The following is a 20,985-nucleotide window of genomic DNA, read 5'->3' on the forward strand; positions in this document are numbered from 1 at the left end:
AAAATATATTGATGATGCAAGCAAGTCAGTGTGTGTAAATAAGGTGTAAATAAAGTGTAATTTTTTATAATCCAAACACTTATTGTTTGGATTAGCTGTTTTTTGGGGTGATTTTGAAAAATTTTACTGTAGCAGAGTTTTTAGAGTATATTTTGGAATATTTTTTAAATATTTAAAAAAAATTAGACTACTTTTTTGAGTATCTTTTAGACTACTTTTTAGGGTACCTTTTAGAGTACTTTTTTAGACTAGTAACTAGTTTTTGAAAAACTCAACAATAATTAGCCAAGATAGAAATATTCCCAATTGACAACTAGTTATTGGTTTGGAAACTTATAAATATCAAACCTTAATGATTTTGTATAGGTATTATTTAAGATAAGCTTGCAAAGAATAATCAAGCATAATAAAATTTTATTAATTCGACACACATTCCACATAATTATTGCCATGTCATTACTCATTAAAGATGCGAAAGGAAACCTTGTTAGTACATGTTATCGCTCCACAAAGGCAGTGCTTACAAAAAAAAAAAAAGAAAAAAAGAAAAAAAAGAAGCAGCTGTCGGTTTATTGTGATGGGAGCAAAAAAGTACGATGCTTCCAAATTCCAACCGTCAACTCCAACTTCACTGGTCATATCATCCGTCCAGCATTCGAATTCGATCACCCAAATAAACCATCCGGTCTTCCTTTTTAATTACAGTTATCATGAATGGGAATGAAGTTTAGAAAACAAAAAAAAAAAGAAGAATGATTGAAAGTTAGTTGAGGTTGCCAAAATTTTGCAAACCTACCAGACAAACAACCTCCACCTTCCAATTTAATTGTGGCGCCCCGCCCCGCCCAGCCCCCAATACGTATTGCTACTCCCTACAGCATTCTTGCTCCGGGACTATTTCCAAGTGCAGCGCGCACGCATTGTAAAACCCATTCTTTCTTTCTTAATTCCGGGTATAGTAGTGCCTCAATACTGTTCCTGCTATCTACGATGTGGCGGTCACTTTGGCCTACAATCGACCGCTTCTCTCTTCACCACTTCAGGTTTGCTCCATTTTTTTTCGGTTACATTACTTTTTAACCTTTTTGTTTTTGTGGGAGCAAAAGTTTTTGTTCTAAAATCCTGAACTAATTACAAAATAACCCATTTACAGTCAAATTTCTTCTTTCTACTTTTTCCTTGGGCCCGGAGAAGGGGGGGGGGGGCGGTGTTGGTTGTGAATCAGTGGAGTACAGAGTGGAAGTGAAAATTTGTTGCAACGATGCAAATTAATCAGGGTTTAAAGCTTTGTCTTCATGGTGAAAATTTATCTTGTAGGTAGATTTTTATTACATGATCCACAGAGGAAAATTATATCATAAGGCGGGGAAACATTTTTCTTTTTGATTAAGGCTGGCAGCATCCTCGACATGCATTTCAGCCATATAAAACTGTTGGCTTTAACATGACCTCCTTTTGGGTTGAAAATTTTTGTGTTTCTACTACATTTATTCTTGTTCTACTATCTCCCTTGTTTAACTGTCTTGTGTGATCCAATTTTGGAATTTAGATATATTGTAAACCAACTGCGGGAAATCAGAGTCGTTGACAAGCGCAACCGGGTATAGAATCAATTCATTTCCCACTTCGATTTATCAAATTTGCCTAATGATCTGTTTTCTGCGGTCTGATATCAGCAACCCTTCTCTCTTGCATGATCCTCTTCCTCCAGGAAGTAGTTTTGGATTTGCTTCAATCAATTGTGGAAATAGTTACCTATGGTGATCGGCATGATCCAGCGATTTTCGAGTTAGAAACATTGCATCGCCCTACTTTTCTAGATCCTCTTAATGTGAATATGTTGTGACACATCCAACTTGAGTTTCCTTTTCTCTTCTTATAGATGTTTCATGGAATTTCAAGTTTTAGCAGAGTTTGTTCGTATACTAAAGATTGGTGGGAATTCAGGAATTGAGGCAGCACTCTTGCAGTATTTGAGCATAATGATCCAGAACGTGGAAAATGAACATGCCATCTGTAAGCCTTTGAAACTCGCATCCGACACCAGATCAAAGATTGTATTACTTGTAATTTTTTATCCAAGGAAAGTTGAAGGATAGAGGCAAGACATCCAGCTGCCTTGCATGGGTTGGGATAGCATCTAAACAGTTCTAAATGTAGAATGGAATATGAAAACAATCACATGCTCAACAACGGCGAAGATTGATATTACTTCAAAGCTTAATGACCCCCAACTGTCATGTCAGTCACACATAGTTTCTATTACTAACGTCAGAAACATTAATGTGCTCTTGCCTGGCTCTCGTGTAGTGCTACAATAATGTGCCCTGGATCTTATCTTTTGTGAGAACATGATCATTCGAGCCTACATATGCATCTTATTGGGGGGTTTCAAATGTATGTGAATTCAAAAAGTCTTGTGTTAAGCCATAGGCTATTTTCACTTCTAAGTAACTGTATTTTCTTTTCTTTTCTAAAGCATTATTTTGTGCTTACTTCTTCAAATGTTGCTTGTACAATTCTTTGGTGTCTTTTCTAATGTAAACGATGCAGACTATTGTTTCAGCAATGGCTATATCAACAGCGTAATATCACATCATTATGAGTTCGATGGGGGAGATCTAATTCCTTATTATGTATCCTTTCTGAGGTTGTGTGCCTTACTGTTCTTACTGTCAGTTATTTAGTCTCATTTTCCCTGGCTTAAGTTTATGCCCAAGTAATTAATTTTTATTTTTTGTGTAATTTGATCCAGAACAGTTAGTGGGAAAATAGGTAGAGACACAATCTGTCTTCTCGTAAAGGTTCACCAGGTAGATTGAAGCTTAAAATTTCAATGAACTTTATTAGAAAAGACTATCTTTATCCATTCCCTTTTTGTTTGTTCAAGTACTTTACCCTGATACTTTTGACCGAACTGGTCCAAAGCTCCTTGTTTCTTACAAGTATTTATTGCAAAAAGAAGTATGCATTTAGCCAGGCTGTATCCTGCTCTAAAAGAACTTGAAATGCTCAGAAATGAAACGGATTTTTTTTTTGGGCGTTGTTTGATAAAATTCCCTTATTTTATGAGTTGTTGAATGTTCACAGGACCTTAGCATTTAGGAATAAAAGCTCTTGCAGCTATCCATAACGATTTGCAGTTAACATGTTAACATAATGTTAGATTATTTAGATAACACCTGCCAATTTTATTTTGGAATTGGGAGACATTTGTTTTGAGGATAGAAATTTTAAATGATTGGTGCAGTCTAGACTAAGCTAATTGGGAAGAATTAGGTCTAACCAATGTCATCTAGTTCCACTAGGTCTGCCCTGTAATAATGCTGTTATTGTGCTCTACTATTGATAAAAATGTGTGTTGTCTTTATATAGATTACCTAGAATAATGTGCTTTTTGTTAGTTACTCTGTTTTGATTTTTACCCACTTTGACAGGACACTGCAATCTCATTGCCGTTGTATGATGAGGCTCTTAAATTTGCTAACCATGGGGAAAAGATGATACAGATAGCAGTTCGTGCACTGACCCTTAACATTTATAGTGGTACTCTACTATTATAAAATGTACTTTATTTTAAATATATTGTACTTTTAGTAGGTTGTATCCAAATAATAGTGATTCTAAGCTATTTATTCAATGATGCAGTTGCTGATGAGATGGTCTATCAATTTCTAACAACTCCGACTGCTTCTGCATACTTTTCTAGCTTGATTCTGAATTTAAAAAATAAGTGCTTGCATGTTGATGCAATCATCAATGGGGTAAAGTATGTTTCTGTTCCTTTAAATGTTCATTTGCTTTTTCCAACAGCAGTTATCCGCCTCTTGAGAGCTTGTCATAACTATGATGCAGGGAGAGTTTCCATGAAAAGAAAAGAGAACTTCTTTCAGAAACTGATAGAATTTTGGATGACTTCTATTACCTGAAGGACATACTGTGCATTCCTGAGCAGCGCTTGAACAAACTTGTTACAGAGAACATTGTTAACATGCTTATTTTGCCGATGTTGCTTACTCTACTAAACAATAGGCTAAGCAATGTGAGATATTATTCAGTTAGGCTTTGTTATTTTGATATTTTGTCTCCTCAATCTACTGGACTTCATCAGAGGTGCATTTTTTGGCTCATAATTTTTGGGGAAAACTATTTTCCAGAGGATCAATGTAGTTTCTAATAAATAATGAAGAGGATGAGCATATAAAGTCTCTTGCCACTGACATTGGTTAGAAGAAACACTTGAAGAATTTTAACTAGTAAGCAATTAAAGTTATGGAGGGATTGTAGTACTATTAGTTCTCTCTCTCTCTTTCTGGGTAAGTGGGAGGTCTTGAACTCAAGATCTCCTACTTACAATCCTTCCCACCTTATCACCCACCCAACCCTCCCCTCCGTAGTACTATTACCCGTTGTTATGCTTTTATGTAGCGAAAATAATTTATTATCATTCCATCCCAGCGCATGTTATTATTCTTGCAGATATTCATTTGCATTTCCTTCAGTGCTGTTCCTTCTGCACTCTATCTGAAACCATCAAAATCAATTTTCATCCAAACAAATATTTCTTTGTGGTTCAGAAAGGCATTTACAAACGTGGAGTCATTTGTATATGTGCACAATAAAGTTTGATATTTAAGTGTTTTACAAGAATAATATCTCAACCTTTTTCATTATTCCTTCAGGACACTGGTCTATCTGCAATCACTTGTCTCTATGTTCTTTGTCGTCTTCTTCAAGTTTTTGATGGAACGAATTTGGTTAATGTTATCGGCAGTGCTGTTCTATTTTCTTTTATGCCTCCAAATGTGACAGATGCTGCTGAGTCTGTTGTATCTGCTAGACTTGAGCAGGTGAATGGTCTTGCAGTCTGTTATCAGGAAGGGGAAGAAATGGTAGATCTTCAGCATGAGGGGGCAGAAAACTTCATGATGAACTATGTTCTTAAGCATTCATTGGAGTTCACAGAACTGAGCTCTTGTTTTGACAGTTCACCGCTGGAGAATTCGGAAAATGAATGGTTAGTGGTGGGTTTTAATGTGAATCCCTTTTTTTTTGCACTGTACATGGAATCATGTATTGGATTTTGAAAGTAATCTGTTAATCTTGATACCACCAGTTAAATTATTTATTTAAGGTGCATAATAAAATTAATTTAGAGCTTTAGAAAGCTTTCAAAAGGTCTAGAATAAAAAGGTGCAATTATTACAGCTGTTACAGATGCATGGCGTATCACCATATCTGGGCAAAAAGTTTGGTGGTCATAGAAGTGACAAACTAAGTGGCATCATTCACAAACATTTGGAAGCCATAATGATCAGCTGAATAGTAGATTATGAAGGACTTTGCATTTGTTCTTCTATCTGTGTGTAATACATAGTGTTTTATTTCTGCTGTTTGCTTCATATGCAAGTTCATTTTGATGCTTAAAATTGCCTCTACTTATTGATCTTATATTATATGTGAAACAAGGGGGCTTGCGGATCAGGTTTTCTTGAGATCCTGGATGGCTTTTATCCTTATCTATGTCGTTTTTCATTACTATATGTTTGGTACCTTCTCTCTTCTTTTCTATCTGTTTTGAGTTCTGTACAATAAAAGCGGCTCCTTGTGAAACTGAATAATATGATGCAAAATTCTTGGAGAGGATGACAATAGATGCGGTTAATTGCCTAATTTTAACAGTGAATAAGATGTTCAGTGCATTTCATTTTTTTTATCTGCAATTAATTTGAGCCTTATAATTATTTTTCTGATGCAGAAATTTCCATTAGGCTTGTCCTGACGGTAACAAGATTTGTATTTGGAACATTTTGCAGGGGTGGAATATTTAGTTGTATTTTCTCCCGTAATCACAGTCTAATGCTAGGTTCTTTGATGTTATTGTTTACAGTGGCTGACAGTAAAGGTAGTTTTATTTTTTCATCTTTTCTTATATGTATGACTGCTCTGCTAGTTTATTATTATTATTTTTCTTTTCCTGCAGATCTTCATTACCAGTTGGCTGCAAAGATAGGATTTTCTCAAGTAAAGGTAATGGTTTTATATTCCCTGTTACGGTTAGAGAACAAAAGTCATATGTTCCTGTTTTGTTTTATCATTTGCTTACTTTTAAGGAGGGCATGCCTCAATATTGGAGATTCTTTGTAGGTTTTGTGATCATGTGTGACATTGAATGTCATATCCCTATTATTTTGGCGTTTAGCAAAAAGTTGGATTGTAATATTTAGGGAATTGATTCCTTGCTTTTATATTTAATTCCCAGACTGCTTCAGAGATGATTGGAAGCACTGTTGCAGGACACATACAGAAGGTATTTTTTGCCCAAGTTGCATTTCACCAATCAGTTTAATATATTGTCCTGCTTGTGATAGTGAATTCCAAGACCGCAGCAAGCTGTTGGATATGGGAAGTTTCTGCCTCATGATTTGCTAAATGCATGAACTTGCAATCTTCCTAATCAAGTTAGTTTCTCTTTGGCATCGCCCGCTATTATGATGCTTTTATTGATTGTGCAGATTGTGAATCAATTATTGAAGGTTTTGGCGAGTGAACCACCATTGTCAGTACCAATATTGTTGCATGCAGCTTGGTTTTTGCGAAAGTTGTTGGTTTTTCTGGACCAGAAGTTAGAGGACAATGATTGTCACCTCTTCAAGGTTTGGTTTGAATTTCTTGTAATGTTTCCTCAGTCTCTATCATATTACAGTTATTAGTTGGAAAACTTTTCCTTTTGAGATGTTCCTGAAATACTGGTACATATCTCGAGTTGGACGAACTAGGTAATCGCTAGTGTTTGTATACTGCAAGCCATATTGACAGTTGGTGAATGGAGTTTATAGGGAATAAATAGAGATTCTGCACCTCCACTCAGTTTGCAAAAGTTTCGTATTAATGGTGGTCAAAATTCATGTCTATTGGCGGTGAATAACAACATCAGCATGTTTATATATAATGTCCTGAGGCTTTTGCAACTGCTGGGTGATTAACTGGTTCTGTGCTCATAAATTTAGCATTTTGTGCCCCCCCCCCCCCCCCCCCCCCCCCCCCAAAAAAAAAAAACTACATCTATCTGTGAAATTTGCATTCCCGTGTAGTTTGAATAACTCATAGAAGATAATCAAATAATTTCAGTCCTTTGATCTGAATAATTCAACACAATTGGATGCAATAAAATTGTACAGTTATCTGAGATATTCAACTATTGGTTTGATATGACAAATAATGCTCAATCTAGTCTTATGGGTATTGAAAATGAGTATGTGCAGGATGCTAACTCTATAACTTGTTTTTTCTTGCAACTTAGGTGACAATTAATTGACGAGTAATTTGCACCTCAAGTAATCCAGGTCGTTAGGGCTTCTATGCTTTGGTTATCTCTAGGGGATGTTAAGTCACAATATTCTGTGATGAGGCAGGATTTATTTTCATCCATATTGCATTTTTTTTAAAGAATTCATGGATCATTATCACAGCTTCATTGCAAAGCTTTCTAATGACTGTAGACAAAAGTGAATGGAATTTAAGGATATAGTTTTTACCATGCACAAAAATTTGGGTAACAATTCAGGTTGGATGACCTGCATTCCTTGATGGACTAGCCCCTAGTTGCCTAACAGTCCCATGGAACTATAAGATTGAGACATTGTGTGATATGTAGTCATTGGTTGCATAATCATTGTATGATGAGGGAGACATTTCATTGCCTAAAATTCCTTGCAAATGTATGACTTATAATTTTATCTCAAACTTTCTAATGAGAATTTTGTTTCTGAGGTACGCTGACAGACCTCATATGAGGGCTCTTGTGGACGTCTTTATGAAGAATTTGATCGATGCTGGTTTGACTATATTCCAGATGTGTTAAAAAGCGAATGGGCCAACTGTAAAACAGGTATGCAGTGTTTGTTTCAAATTTTGCCAGCAAAGAAGAAAAGGCTTTCTGGAAATTTGGGTCATCATCCTGCCTTGTGATTTGTATCAAGGAATTTGATTTGGTCCTTCTGGTGGTGTACGATTTTACCATTTTGTTTTCTCATAATGGGCTATGTAATCTTTTTTGAGCATTTGTTTGCCTTGTGAGGCTACAGCACTCGAAGAATCATCACAGTCCAAGGATCCTTTCTTTCTTCTAGAACTTGCATCTATTCAAAATCCTCCCAGTGGTAGTATGGCGTTTCTTCTACTCTCTTCCTTCCTTCTTTTATTCATATTTCTTTTGTTTTATCTCTGCTGTCTGCTTTTAAAAAGTATAGTCTTACCACCTGCTAGTTTTCTATTTAACATCTCAGGCAATACCGGTCCTGCTTTTGATTGGCAACGGATGGTTGATTGTGTCAAGGTTAACAATTATCTTTTGAACTCTAATCATGGGAATTACCTAACAGATTTAATCCTTCACCATTATGGTGTTTGGTTTTCAGAGTATGTGAAATTGAATAGGTGATGTTTAATTTGGGAGGAAATGCCTGATAGTAATATTGATACAAGTACCTACCAAGGAGGCTAAATAATGATGACTGGTACTGTTTTTTCAGTGATTTCCGGACCTTGTGGGATGGGAAGTTCGATAGAACTTTAGGTACATGATATTCAGTCTCTTTATAGAGCCAAGTTTAGGAGTATGTCAGCCTTCTGTTTCATCTGTGCCATTTGGGTGTGAATCAGACAATTTTTTTTTGTGTCAGTTGTCACAGAAACCACAAAAATGATACTTGACTAATTTTCACTGGCTTGTAAACTTGATAGGTTTTTGTTCTCCATCTTCAACTGAAGCCATTTATTTTTGGGGGTGATCCTTTTGATAATCCTTTAGCAAATTTGAAAAACAGCTACTTGGCTCAATCGGGGAAAAGATATCCTTCGGATCTTTCATTGGCAAGCTTCGGTTCAGAGGTAGCTTTAGGTTGGTTATCCATCCTGTGGAGGTGTTACTTAGCATTCACTCAAATATGCATAATCATGTTCTTAATTGGAGTTTTTATCTTTATATTTTGCTTAAACATTCACAGGTTCTGGAATCCCCTGTAAAATTGCATTTTCTGGAGCTGGGACAAGAGATATTTATGTGATACCAATTGCAAGGGAAATATCTGGTAAATTGCTACTTGTGGAACGACATCCGTTACACTCTAGAAAAGGAGTTGTAATTGCCATTGCTCCATTGGCTGGATTGGATGTAAGTCCTTACCCCCACGTTATTTTGAAAGTCTCTTTCATATTATTGACCTTTGGGCATCATATAAATGCTCAAAATGATTATAAAACTCGCTGAATCATTCAAAATTATGCCAAATGCGTAAATCTTCCGAGTTTCTCTGATCGAATTTTAATTACTGTTACTAAGATATTAATTGGTAGACACTTCTTGGATAATATATAACTGTAGCACATATCTCCGCTTAGAACCACTGCAGACCTGGCCTGTTGACATGAACAGGTCGTTATGCGGGAACCCAGTGAGTATGATCTGGGAGATGTGCTGATGCAATGTGTGAAATGTCAATGTCATCTACTTGTTTTGTGGGTGACTTGGAAAGGTTGTTTGGTCCAAAATTTTCATCTAACACTCATTTCTTCCCCTGTTCGAATAGCCCAAGATAGACGAGGAGCATCCTACATGGTTGCTAGTGCATCTTAGAGACTTTGAGCCAAGACTCCGATCAGATGAAACGAAAACACTCGACTCCCATACATCACTCCCTGAACAAGGAAGATGGATACTTGGATTTTTGAGCGCCAAAGATTGCAAGGCTGCTTTCTCGGTGATACTCGAGGAAACTAGAAAACAGAGGTCCTTTGTGGAGAACTTGGTTGCTCCGGTACTGGAAGAGAAATTGTTCAAATAGTCGTCAACAAAATGCTAGGGCAGTTTGAATGCCGAGTAACAGCTCCTATAACCCACAACACATTAATAATACCCTGTACATCTCCTCCTTGTTTTTGTTGATGAAGCTAATTAGATTATAAGCACGCCTTGTGGTTTTCTATTCCCTCCATGTATTATATCTGCCTCTCTAGCAGCAATGACAAAAACAACACAACGTATTGATAAAAGCTACAGACTCTGCTACAGGATTTTTTTTTTTTTTTGGGGCAAATCATTAAATACCTCGGCTAGGTGACCCAATCATTTAAAGGAATGCATAGAGTCCGAAGAAAGGCAATTTGGTCATCTTTTGCAAGGACATCACGATGATAATAGAAATATTTGCATCAACAGAACATAAAAATTGCATCATGATGCATATCATAGAAAAGATGACCTGCACTTGTTTGCCACAAAATCTGGGTTATACAAGCATTCCAATCAAGATTTCTGGAAAAGAGCAAGAAATTATTTGAACATTATATGAAATGAATAGCAAAGAAGTTTAGTTCTATGTGCGCATAAATCCTAGTTAGCTGCCAATAAGAGCAAACGAGAATAAGGTGTTATGGGCTCATGTCAACCTTATCATTAGTAGTTAAAGAGCAGGGCGGGCTTACTTTTTTGTTCATACTAAAAGTGAAATGCTTGCATGTATACGAATATTCAGTTAAAATCAACAATGCTGTAAGTTCCTTGGGATGGGGAGTTGGACATTTTATTATCTAATAGTACTGAATCAGAGTGAACTTTTTTGCTTCGTTGATACAGATATATTAAACACCCAAAAAGAAAAAAAAGAAAAAGAAAAATTCTACTTGTCAATATGTAAACCTTGTTTTCTGTTGGTGTTTTTGCTCATGAGTTTCAGCATTTTTGCTGTACTTTAGATGGAACTCATCTGCCTTGGCATGTTGCGTTGAAAAAAGGACATGATATGATATAGAGCTTAATTCGGGGTACAAGGATAACTATCGCAGTTTATTTTCTCAAGTAGTAGTAGTTTGTAGTAAGTACTTTCGTAATTCTAATTCTCTAAGAAAATTGCATGGTCTGAAACAAACTTTTGCAAAAGGAGTATGTGGTACGCAGTGGCATCAGCTTTGACAAAGCTGTATCATGTCAAAATTAGAGCAACTTTTTCTCCTGCTACCTTTAAAAATCTTTGGCCCGCCAGCGAAATACTACTACTATTTAGTACTCTTTTTTTTTTTTTTTTTTGGTCGACACGGGCTGTCCGGGTCAATCCTTACGGGGCCTGATTAATCCCCTGCGGGACTCGAACCCTGGACAAGGCAAGAAGGTCACCATACTCTAAGGAGGGGGAGCGGACCGCTCGAGCTACCCCGCGGGGGCAAAAACCAGTCACGTAGAGTGGCAAGTTGTGAGAGGCAGGGGTTGAATCCCTGAACTCCAGCATCCCCAAAGAAGGGGATGACCACTGGACCAAATGGCCAGTGGCTACTACTATTTATTACTCTCTGCTACGAGAAAGGAGGGGGAGGCTATTGTGAAAAAAAAAAAAAAAAAGTGCTCTCTGCCTCTCAAAATTGCTTTCACCACATGGCCGTGTACAGACCAAAGACGTATATTCGAAGCCCAAGAGCATAAACGTAATACTATCAATCCTTTCTCATTTCAATTTAACTATGGGTTGCATGTTGCATGATAGTGTCTTTGCCTCGAGCAGAAAGAAAATTAATATGATTAAAAAAGCTACTCCGTCCGTTTGATAGTTCTGTTTTCCTTTTTCGTCTGTCCCAAATTGTAGTCTACTTTCTAATTAAAAAATGCAGTTATTTTTTAATTTATCTAAAATACCCTTATTCAATGTAGATTGTTATTAATATAAACTACCTTATTTAACATTGATTGTTAACCTACCCCATTTAATACATTTAGATTTTTCAAAACATATTGATATATGAAAAGCCAGCTTTGTTATTCTTTCAAGAAAAAAATGTGAAATAATATAAAATGAGGATTAATTCTTTCTTGATCATCAATTCAAGTTCCTATAAACCATCAATTCAAGTTTTCATGAATAATTATACTCTATTTAATGTAAGAGTATTTTAGAAAAATAGCAATATAAATTTATTGTTCCAACAAAGATAACTACTTTTTCTTAAATTATATGAAAAAAAAACTAGAACCGTCAAAATGGACAGGGGGAGTATTAATTATTAGACTCTTCCAATTAACGAGTTTTGGTCCCTCCAATGCTCAACAGACATCATATCAAAGAATTGGTTTCCATGCTGCTTTGTCAACTCGCATAATTATGTGCCTCTACATCTGTCATTAAACAACCACAGGGACTACTTGACACTATATAGGACCATAGTTTTCCGAACATCGAAATTAAATCTGGTGGGAGCAATGTCATAAATGACAAATAAGTTATTAATGGTGCGAAGTAAAATAAACCCCGACCAAACAAAACCTTATTAATTAGGGTTGATGCAGCCTAATAGCCGGAAAAATAGATCGTGCATATTAATGAACTAGATGGTAGTAAACAAACAAACAAGAAGGGATGGATAGCTACCGTAGCATTCGCAAGGAAGCAACTTGTTACAGAAAGGAAAAGATTAAAAAAAGAAAGAACAAACCAATTTAATCTTACGATGGCCCAAAAAAGAAAGTGAAAACAAACTGTCGTGCATGGTGGCTTTTTCAGCAGTTACCCGATTATACAACTTTAGCCGTTATAGGTGATGAAAAGAGTGCTACGTTAACAGTATGGGAAAGAATAATCCTCTGTTTGATTCAAACACTCACTTTTCCAATGTTGTAGAATAGTTTTACGTCAAATTATTTGTTTCTTTGGTATGTCTTTTTAGGCCATTAAAGATGGAAGAAGCTTTTTGACTGCAACTGATCAGAATACCAATGCTTTAATAAAAGGGACGTCTTTGTAATTTGTCGTGTATTTGTACTAGTATTTGGTGGATGGATGCAAGTCGCAGCTTGCCAATGCATGCACAAATATTTCTGCTCTTTCTTTCTTGAAAGTTCTCAGGCTTTTTTTTTTTTTTTTTTTTTTCCATCTGTGGTGGGGAGGGCAAGAATAAAGATAGTTGCTGATGGTAACGAAACCTAATATGTATGTTATCATATAAAGCAAGCTCGTAGAAATTATTGGGAATTGGGGGTCGGGACTTGTAGTACATTCCCAACCATGATGAGAAGGGCCCTGGTCATGTAATATTTACTCCTGTCATGAGCGATGTTATGACCATCAGCTTCTAGGGTGCCGTTAAAGAAACATTCTTAGGGTTTTTCTTTTTCGTGTCCACATGGTTCTTTTCTAGGACAGGGCCAAAACATAAGGGAAGAGCAAACAAAAAGAAATCAAATCGAAATGTCTTTTTTATGTTTTTCGCCCCCAAATTTGATTGGCAGATCTCCATATTTGGATAAATCTATGGCTAAGTTAGTTTGCTTTTCTTTTGAATCACTTTTAGTTCAAAGAGACAAAAGAGCTAAAGTGAGCTGAATAAACATTAGTAGTATGTCAGGGTTTTTGTGCAAATAAAAGCCAAATATGATTGAGGAATGAAAGGGAGATCTCTCGTTTGTTGTGTACAAGAATATTGTTTGCTTTGTCTATAGGGGTTTGATTCGGGGGTCGTTTGACTCCCAAGATAAGGTGGTGGTGGTGGTGGGCATTGGACAGTGAGTGGTGTTGTTCATTCGCTCTCCTTTCTATGCCAACATAAGCACGCTGATAAATATTGAGGCCACTAACTTCTTGCATGTCATGGGAGGGAAGGGAGAAAGCAAAGATAGCCCCCACAAATTCTTCTAAGAATCTGAGCCAAAAAAATGAAGAAGAAGAAGGAAAAAGAGAGAGAGGGAGGGGGTGGGGGGGGGGGGTTGCAGCTGTTCAATTTTCAAGGCATCGCATTTCAATTCTTTTGGTTTCGTCCAAGGCATTACATTTCAATTCTTTCTTCCATAGCTCATTGCCTTTTATGTGTTTTCAATTCTGTGAGGCACTTTCGTATTGTTTATTCAAGAAACGTAGCCTTGCGAGAAGATCGATCTAAATCATTAATTATGCAACAAGAATCGCAACTACTGTTTAACATTTGTGGTTTTGATTTCTAGTTTCGGTAACAATTAAAGGTCTAACTGCATGGCTACTGCTATCAATACCTAAATAATCTAATCTGTATTTGAAATTTATAGAATAGTATAAACCTTTCAAATTATTTAAAAGTAGATTTGCCACTTTAATTCGCAATATTTTTTTTTCCCATTTTGAAAACTTTAAAATCATCTGCGTGAACGTAATTAAGTCATCTTCTCAAATAATTATTTCAAAGTCACCATGTAAAATATAATTATTTTAAAACTTGATAATTGATCCTTGCTAAATAGGTGAATGTCCAAATTTCCAACAGATACTTGCCAAGGGTAAACAGAAGCTCTTTACGTCAATGCAATAGAACAATACCAGCTCGGATACGCACGTCCTGATTTGTCCACATAACTTGAATAAACCAAGGACTGTTCAAAAGCTTCAACGTTGTGGGACAATATTCCAATATTCCGTATGCCTGCGGGGTGTCGGTGCGAGAGAGAAAGAGGAGGAGGTAGGGAGGGGAATGGATTGAGAATTTCAAAATCCCCATGCATAAAGCGCCTCTCACTCTGCCCGTATAATTAATTCATTGGACGTATATCCTAGTTGATGCATGTACGTCCGTGTAAACTGAAAAATGATCTATTATCTGCAATACTGTGTAGGAGCCGGAGCCATTTACCTTGTAATTTTGAGGCTGGAAGAAATCAAATAGCCACCCGCTCACAATTGAACAGATCAGGGCTTATATTTATATGAAATCGATTGTTTGAAACAATAAGCTTTGTTTTTTGTTTTTTCCTGCCCTAGCCACCTGCATTATTTTAGTTCTACCCATCGTTGCAGTTCTTGTTCTTGGCCCTTTGTATATATGTAGGAGTTCCTCTCGTCCACCTTCCTGTCTTCCTTCGTATTTGGAGGTAACCCATGCTTTACCTTCCAGCAACACAAAAGTTGGTCAAAAGCTCAAAATTGCCAATCCTTGACTGAAGCTGAACAATCTAAAATAAGTAAATAAATATAGACATACGCACACACACATACTCGCACATATACAGTGAACGGATAGGGAGGTCTTTTTAACTGGAGTTGCACCAGTGTAGCGAGTTCCACTTTTGTTCTTATGCTTTTTCCTTTTTCCTCTTCTTTTTAAAGAAATTAGCTAGGAGACTGTGGTTCTTGATTTGTTACATAAGTGATGGGTATCTGTGGTCGCCTTTGTGAATTAAATACGAGTAATTGCATGAAAGGCAGAGTCCCACTTCCACGTCCCGAACCCTGAATTCCTGATATATCTGCGGTGTGTATATTGAGAGAGCAAGGAAGAAAAAAGAGTAAAGCTGAGTTGCCTTTGGTGTATTCCTCATCCTTGTCAGCACATGCATTCCACTTTCTGCCACTGAAATCGACTTTGGACCCCAAATTTAACCTCACCTCCAAGAAAAGAACAGCCCACCTGATCCCTCCCCCCCTCCCACTCTCTATATTTCAATCACATCTCTTTCCACACGTTCCAAGCATAATCTACCCTAGATTTACAGGTTCAATAATACTCTTCTGTACCACACAGTACGTACATATTGATTTATAGGAAGGGATTTAACAAAGATTAATTCATAGACATCCCAGACCATATAAATCTCATACTAGCGTGTATATCTTGCTTCTTGTCTATCTCATCCGAAAAGAGCACCCTAGTGAGGTTTGTGTTTCCTGATTGTTCCAATCCTATCAATAAAACTTCCCGATCCTTTTTTCCATTTGATCGTTCACTCATTCAGAAATTAAACCAAGAGGTCCCTTTTTTTTTTCTGTCAAAGTCTTCATGAAACGATCATCCATACTAGAAATTTGAAACTTTTTACAAGATCCTTTTGGTGATACTCTTTTTGCTATAGAACTCACGAAATCTGTTCAAGAAGTATGAGAGCAGGAGGGTGCACAGTGCAGCAAACTCTGACAGTTGAGGCAGCAACGGTCGTAAAACAGGCGCTAGCACTAGCCAGAAGACGCGGTCATGCCCAGGTAACACCGCTTCATGTTGCAAACACCATGCTTTCAGCTTCCAATGGCCTACTCCGAACGGCTTGTCTCCAATCTCATGCTCACCCCCTCCAATGCAAAGCCCTAGAGCTTTGCTTCAACGTTGCACTCAATCGTCTCCCTGCTTCTTCATCTGGCCCCATGTTAGGTGCTCACTCTCAACACCCAACAATCTCCAATGCGCTCGTTGCTGCCTTCAAGCGAGCTCAAGCCCATCAAAGGCGTGGCTCTATAGAGAATCAGCAGCAACCCCTTCTAGCTGTGAAAATTGAGCTAGAGCAGCTTGTAATATCCATATTGGATGACCCTAGTGTCAGTAGAGTCATGAGAGAAGCAGGTTTTTCAAGTACTCAAGTGAAAAGCAATGTAGAACAAGCTGTTTCCCTGGAACTATGTTCTTCTCAATCTCAAGCCCCGCCATCGAGGAACAAGTCCAAAGGAAATGACCTTCTTGTCTTGTCCCAGCCGACTCCAAATGCAGACAGTGCACTGAAAGTAAGCAAACTTAGTGCATCTGGTACTCCTGTTAAGGATGAAGACGTGGCCTGTGTGTTTGAGAATTTAGTAAACAAAAGAAGAAAGAATTTTGTAATAGTAGGTGAATGTCTTGCCAGCTTAGAAGGGGTGGTTGGAGGAATGATGGATAAGATTGATAAAGGTGATGTTGTAGATGGGTTGAGGGAGGTGAAATTTGTAAGTGTTCCGCTGAACAGTTTTGTTAGTCTCCACAGGGAAGAGGTTGAACAGAAAATAGGGGAGTTGACCTGCTTGGTGAGAAGTCTTGTGGGGAAAGGAGTTGTATTATACTTGGGGGATCTAAAGTGGGTGGCTGATTACAGGGCTAATTCTGGTGAGCAAGGAAGAAATAATTACTATTGCCCCGTGGAGCACATGATCATGGAACTGGGGAGATTGCTTTGTGGGGTTATAGAAAATGGAAGGTGTTGGCTCGTGGGAATCGCTACCTTTCAAACATACATGAGATGCAGCAGTGGCTACCATTCGCTTGAAACTCTTTGGGGACTGTATCCGATTACACTGCCTGCGGGCAGTCTTGGTTTGAGTCTCAATACCGAGAGGTAAGACAAGGATTGTCCCTATTACTTACTAAACTAAATTACTTGATTATGAATCCTTTTAATTGCTTGTTTTAATAAGAAATGGTAGCTGCAGTATTTTCATACTGAGTTGAAAGTTATATTTACGTCTTTCTAGGTCTTTGATCTTGATGGTAATAGTTAACTTTTATGATCTTCCTGATTTAGTACTTCTAGTTCCTCTCGTGCACTTTTTCTTTAGTTTTAAATGCTTTTAGGACTTTCTCTTAGTTTCGAGTTTCTTTGGTTTCATTTTGAATGCTAAAAAGCGAGAGTGCGATTAAGAACCTTAATTAAACTAGCTTAGGATACTTTCTAAAGTTCTAATCTTGCTCTTGCATGGATCATCTTTTTCGGGTATCTCAGCGGCACTGGCTCAGAAAGCGAGTCAAGAAGCAAGAAAGCACAAAACGACTCATTTCAGTTCCTACTTGGGAACATGGAGGAGGGGCAGCTAACATGCTTTGCTGATGCCGAAGTTCAAAGTGTCAAAAGCAGCATCTCTAACAGTGAGGCTTCAATGTCAAGTCTACCTGCATGGCTCAAGGATGAAAGCAAAAGACTCAAAAACAATGATCAGGTTTTAATATAAGTAATTATTTTCCCCACAATCTAAAACAACTGGTTCGACAGTATTGCCTGTACCCTTATTATAGGTACCTAGAAAACTAACTTATCCTTTCTTTCCATGGTGCATGTCTTTTAATTCAGAACTGTGCTGCGCTAGTTAAATGGAACCCGATTTGGAGTCCAGTCCACAAACAGACCAAGCCACTCGAGAGAACATTAAGCTTCTCTCCATCATCCTCGCCTTCCTCTTCTACTTCCTTCTTCTCATATGATCAACAGCATATCGATTTACATGACAGCCCTTCGATGCTCTTTGAGCTTAGGCAATCCTTTAGGGTCGACCCTAAGCAAGCTATTTCACCTATTACTTCTTCTACTCCAAATTCTGCTTCTTCAAGCGACCTCATGGAGATGGAGTACATTCCAAGGTTTAAGGAGTTCAATGCTGAGAACCTGAATATCTTATGCAATGCGTTGGAGCAAAAGGTCCCATGGCAGAAACATGTTGTTCCCGATATTGCTGTGACTATCCTGCAATGCAGGTCTGGAATGTTGAGAAGAAAAGAAAAGATCACAAGTACTACTGGTCATGAGGTCAAAGAAGAGGCATGGCTATTCTTCCTAGGTCTTGACGTGCAAGCTAAAGAAAAGATTGCAAGGGAATTAGCTAAAGTTGTTTTTGGTTCTCACTCAAGCTTTTCATCTATTGCTTTAAGCAGTTTTTCATCGACAAGAGCTGATTCAACTGAAGATTTGAGAAATAAAAGGTCGAGAGATGAACAAAGCTGTAGTTACATTGGAAGACTTGCACAAGCAATTTCATTGAATCCTCATCGTGTTTTCTTAGTGGAAGATGTGGAGCAAGCTGACTTTAGCTCTCAGGTGGGCATAAAAAGGGCTATTGAAAGAGGAAGCATCACAAACTCAAGTGGCGAACAAGTAAGTCTCAGCGATGCCATTATAATTTTGTCCTGTGAGAGTTTTAGCTCTAGATCAAGAGCCTGCTCTCCTTCTAAGCAGAAAATAGAAGAAAAAGGTGGCACCATGGACGAAACCCGAAGCCCTTGTGTCTCATTGGACTTGAATATTTCCTTTGATGATGACAGCGTTGAAGAAGATCAGTCCATTGATGATATAGGGATTCTTGAAAACGTGGATAGATGCATCGTCTTCAAAATCCAGGAACTGTAGGTGGAGTTAGTTTAAATAACTGTAATCTAATCTAATCCTCTGATTTTTCGTGTAATCAAGAGCTTTTCTTTTCTTTTGTCGGATAATAAATAGGTCAATAGGTCTCTGTAGACCCTTTCTGCGTTCACTTTAGCTCTGTAAATAGGAGAACCAGTAGACGACATCTTAGTCCCTAATTCCTCTTTTATCTGTTTCACTTTTAGATTTTTATTTGTCATGTCTTCTGACTTTAGCTTCATAAATTTTGACAAAAATTAATCTTCTTTCCCGTCAAGCCTAGACTGTGCGAATATTGGAGTATTCTTTGATAGTATAAAAACAAAAATTGGTAGTACATCCGCGGTTGCTAGTCACAACCTGGCTGTAAAAATTTGTTTTAGGAGTTCTCTTCTCACTTTTTAGTCTCTAGTTACTGTCATATTACACAAAACTGGATTCTGGTATGAATGAATGAGGAAGGATTTTTTTTTTTCTTTCTTTCTAGGCGTTATGCATGAGGAATTTGTCAATTTATCTGCATGAATTAAATATCAGTTTTGCTGTTTAAATCGCATTGTTGCAAGTTAACCATTCTATAACCATATACAATTTGGATGATAAAATCTTTTTGAATGAAGGTTATTAACTATAATGACCTTTTAATTAGACGGCATGAATGATAAAATTTCTTGAGAACTTTTACAAATATTGGAGAAAGAGTAAATTAAATTGTTCTAACCACATAGCATATATAGTTCAAAGAATGGTTAGTTCATAATCAAACCCTTCCGGCCTGTCTTCCACTAAAAGCAAAAAGGCGAATTTGAAAAAAAAATTTCCCCTTCTTTAAAATGAATCACAAAAGGTGGATTACTTGTTCTGTTCCTTTGCCTCCATTTCCAGCGTAGGAAATCGAAGATAGATAAAATAAAAGGTCGTCATTAACTAGAGTAGCCAGACAGTACATGGGATGAGCACAACTGCATTACAGTTTTAGCTGTGTATATATGACAGAAACAATCGTAATCAACAGTGCTGTATTACATAAATTGACAACACATTATCGTTCATCAAACCACAACTTAGACATTTGTAATACCTAAACTAGAGGCCCTTTTTTCACAGGTTAAGCTTTTGAACGGCCATTTTCCCTTTACTTCATTTTTAAGTAAACTTTATCTCATATGATCAACACACACTGATCATAAACACTATGGAAATGGCAATTTTTTGGGAAAGATTTGGAGGCATAAACGCGCTATGGCAACCAAAAACGCGGATCATTTTATCAAACTGAGTCAAATACTCCCATAAGATTTCTTTTACTAAGACAACGACAAAGTAATTAATCAGAGGTATGCTTGTTACTTACAAGACGTCCATCATCATGTAGGATGATCAATTTTCAGAGAGTCCTTGTTCAGATATTGAAAACTTGTTACCAAAAACACAAAAAAAATTGTATAAAAGAATATGGCAGATCCAATCAAGCGGAGCCTATATATCTCTTATTTGACAGTATGGAATATACCACCCCGCCTTGTTTTTTTTCCCTTTCTTTCCTCCATGAAAGGGCGGATCAATCTTTAATTATGACAAACTAAGTTGAAGGTCATGCGATTTTCATTACACACGAACATTGGAAATGGAATGATTATGGTGCTCGAGTGGATTAATTTGTAGGAGCCAATGGAGATCGCAAAGAATAATTGTTGCATTATGAAAACAAAAATAATTGTGTTGAGAGTAAAAGGAATGTCGGGGACGCATAAAGGAGTAATATAATTAAGGGATGATCCATAACGTAAGAGTTGTGCAAAGGAGAGGCAACTTTTCTGCTTTAGAAGAAGGAAAAAGTAAATCTTCCCTAAGAAATATCAAAAGAGCACTACTTTTAATGCTTTGTGATGCGTTTTTGTAAAAGAATAACTTTTTCTCCTTTGATTTTCGAAACCCAACATTCTTATCTCTAGAAAGCATGATAAAGTTGTAGAATAAGGGTTCCAAACACTTAACTTGGTAATCAAAGAAAATTAAGTACGACTAAAATAATAATTACTATTAATTGTATCACAAACCGTAGATGATAATTCAGAATCTCTCTTTAAACATTAAAGATGTTTTTACTTTAGAATCGCCAAAAGATC

The 20,985-nt window shown here is 37.1% G+C and overlaps 2 protein-coding genes across 40 annotated transcripts; both read left to right on the forward strand.

The window, feature by feature from the left end:
- Window positions 1-546: 546 nt before the first annotated feature.
- Window positions 547-10,053, forward strand: LOC113693923 (protein TRANSPARENT TESTA 9-like). Of its 39 annotated transcripts, none has more exons than XR_011816778.1 (21): window positions 547-1,043; window positions 1,550-1,601; window positions 1,712-1,788; window positions 1,883-2,016; window positions 2,554-2,650; window positions 2,756-2,813; window positions 3,438-3,546; window positions 3,649-3,769; window positions 3,856-4,042; window positions 4,683-5,017; window positions 5,817-5,905; window positions 5,984-6,030; window positions 6,263-6,310; window positions 6,516-6,656; window positions 7,786-7,891; window positions 8,088-8,165; window positions 8,269-8,338; window positions 8,535-8,578; window positions 8,829-8,892; window positions 9,009-9,175; window positions 9,591-10,053. XR_011816778.1 is itself a non-coding variant. In XM_072054651.1 (20 exons), exons 1-19 carry the CDS (start codon window positions 991-993, stop codon window positions 8,894-8,896), a joined length of 1,914 nt encoding a protein of 637 aa, XP_071910752.1. In that variant the 5' UTR covers window positions 548-990; the 3' UTR covers window positions 8,897-8,902; window positions 9,009-9,086. The 39 variants fall into 39 exon arrangements, 21 of the variants coding, with proteins under 21 accessions (XP_071910752.1, XP_027068511.1, XP_071910754.1 ...); XR_011816779.1 differs by having other exon boundaries at window positions 8,088-8,162; XR_011816780.1 differs by lacking the exon at window positions 8,535-8,578 and having other exon boundaries at window positions 548-1,043.
- A 5,389-nt stretch (window positions 10,054-15,442) lies between these two features.
- Window positions 15,443-19,044, forward strand: LOC140009373 (protein SMAX1-LIKE 3-like). The gene is made up of 3 exons (XM_072054654.1): window positions 15,443-17,080; window positions 17,465-17,678; window positions 17,810-19,044. Exons 1-3 carry the CDS (start codon window positions 15,882-15,884, stop codon window positions 18,857-18,859), a joined length of 2,463 nt encoding a protein of 820 aa, XP_071910755.1. The 5' UTR covers window positions 15,443-15,881; the 3' UTR covers window positions 18,860-19,044.
- Window positions 19,045-20,985: the final 1,941 nt, after the last annotated feature.

The sequence above is a fragment of the Coffea arabica genome, chromosome 6e (genome assembly GCF_036785885.1).
Source record: "Coffea arabica cultivar ET-39 chromosome 6e, Coffea Arabica ET-39 HiFi, whole genome shotgun sequence".
Classification (NCBI taxonomy): domain Eukaryota; kingdom Viridiplantae; phylum Streptophyta; class Magnoliopsida; order Gentianales; family Rubiaceae; genus Coffea; species Coffea arabica.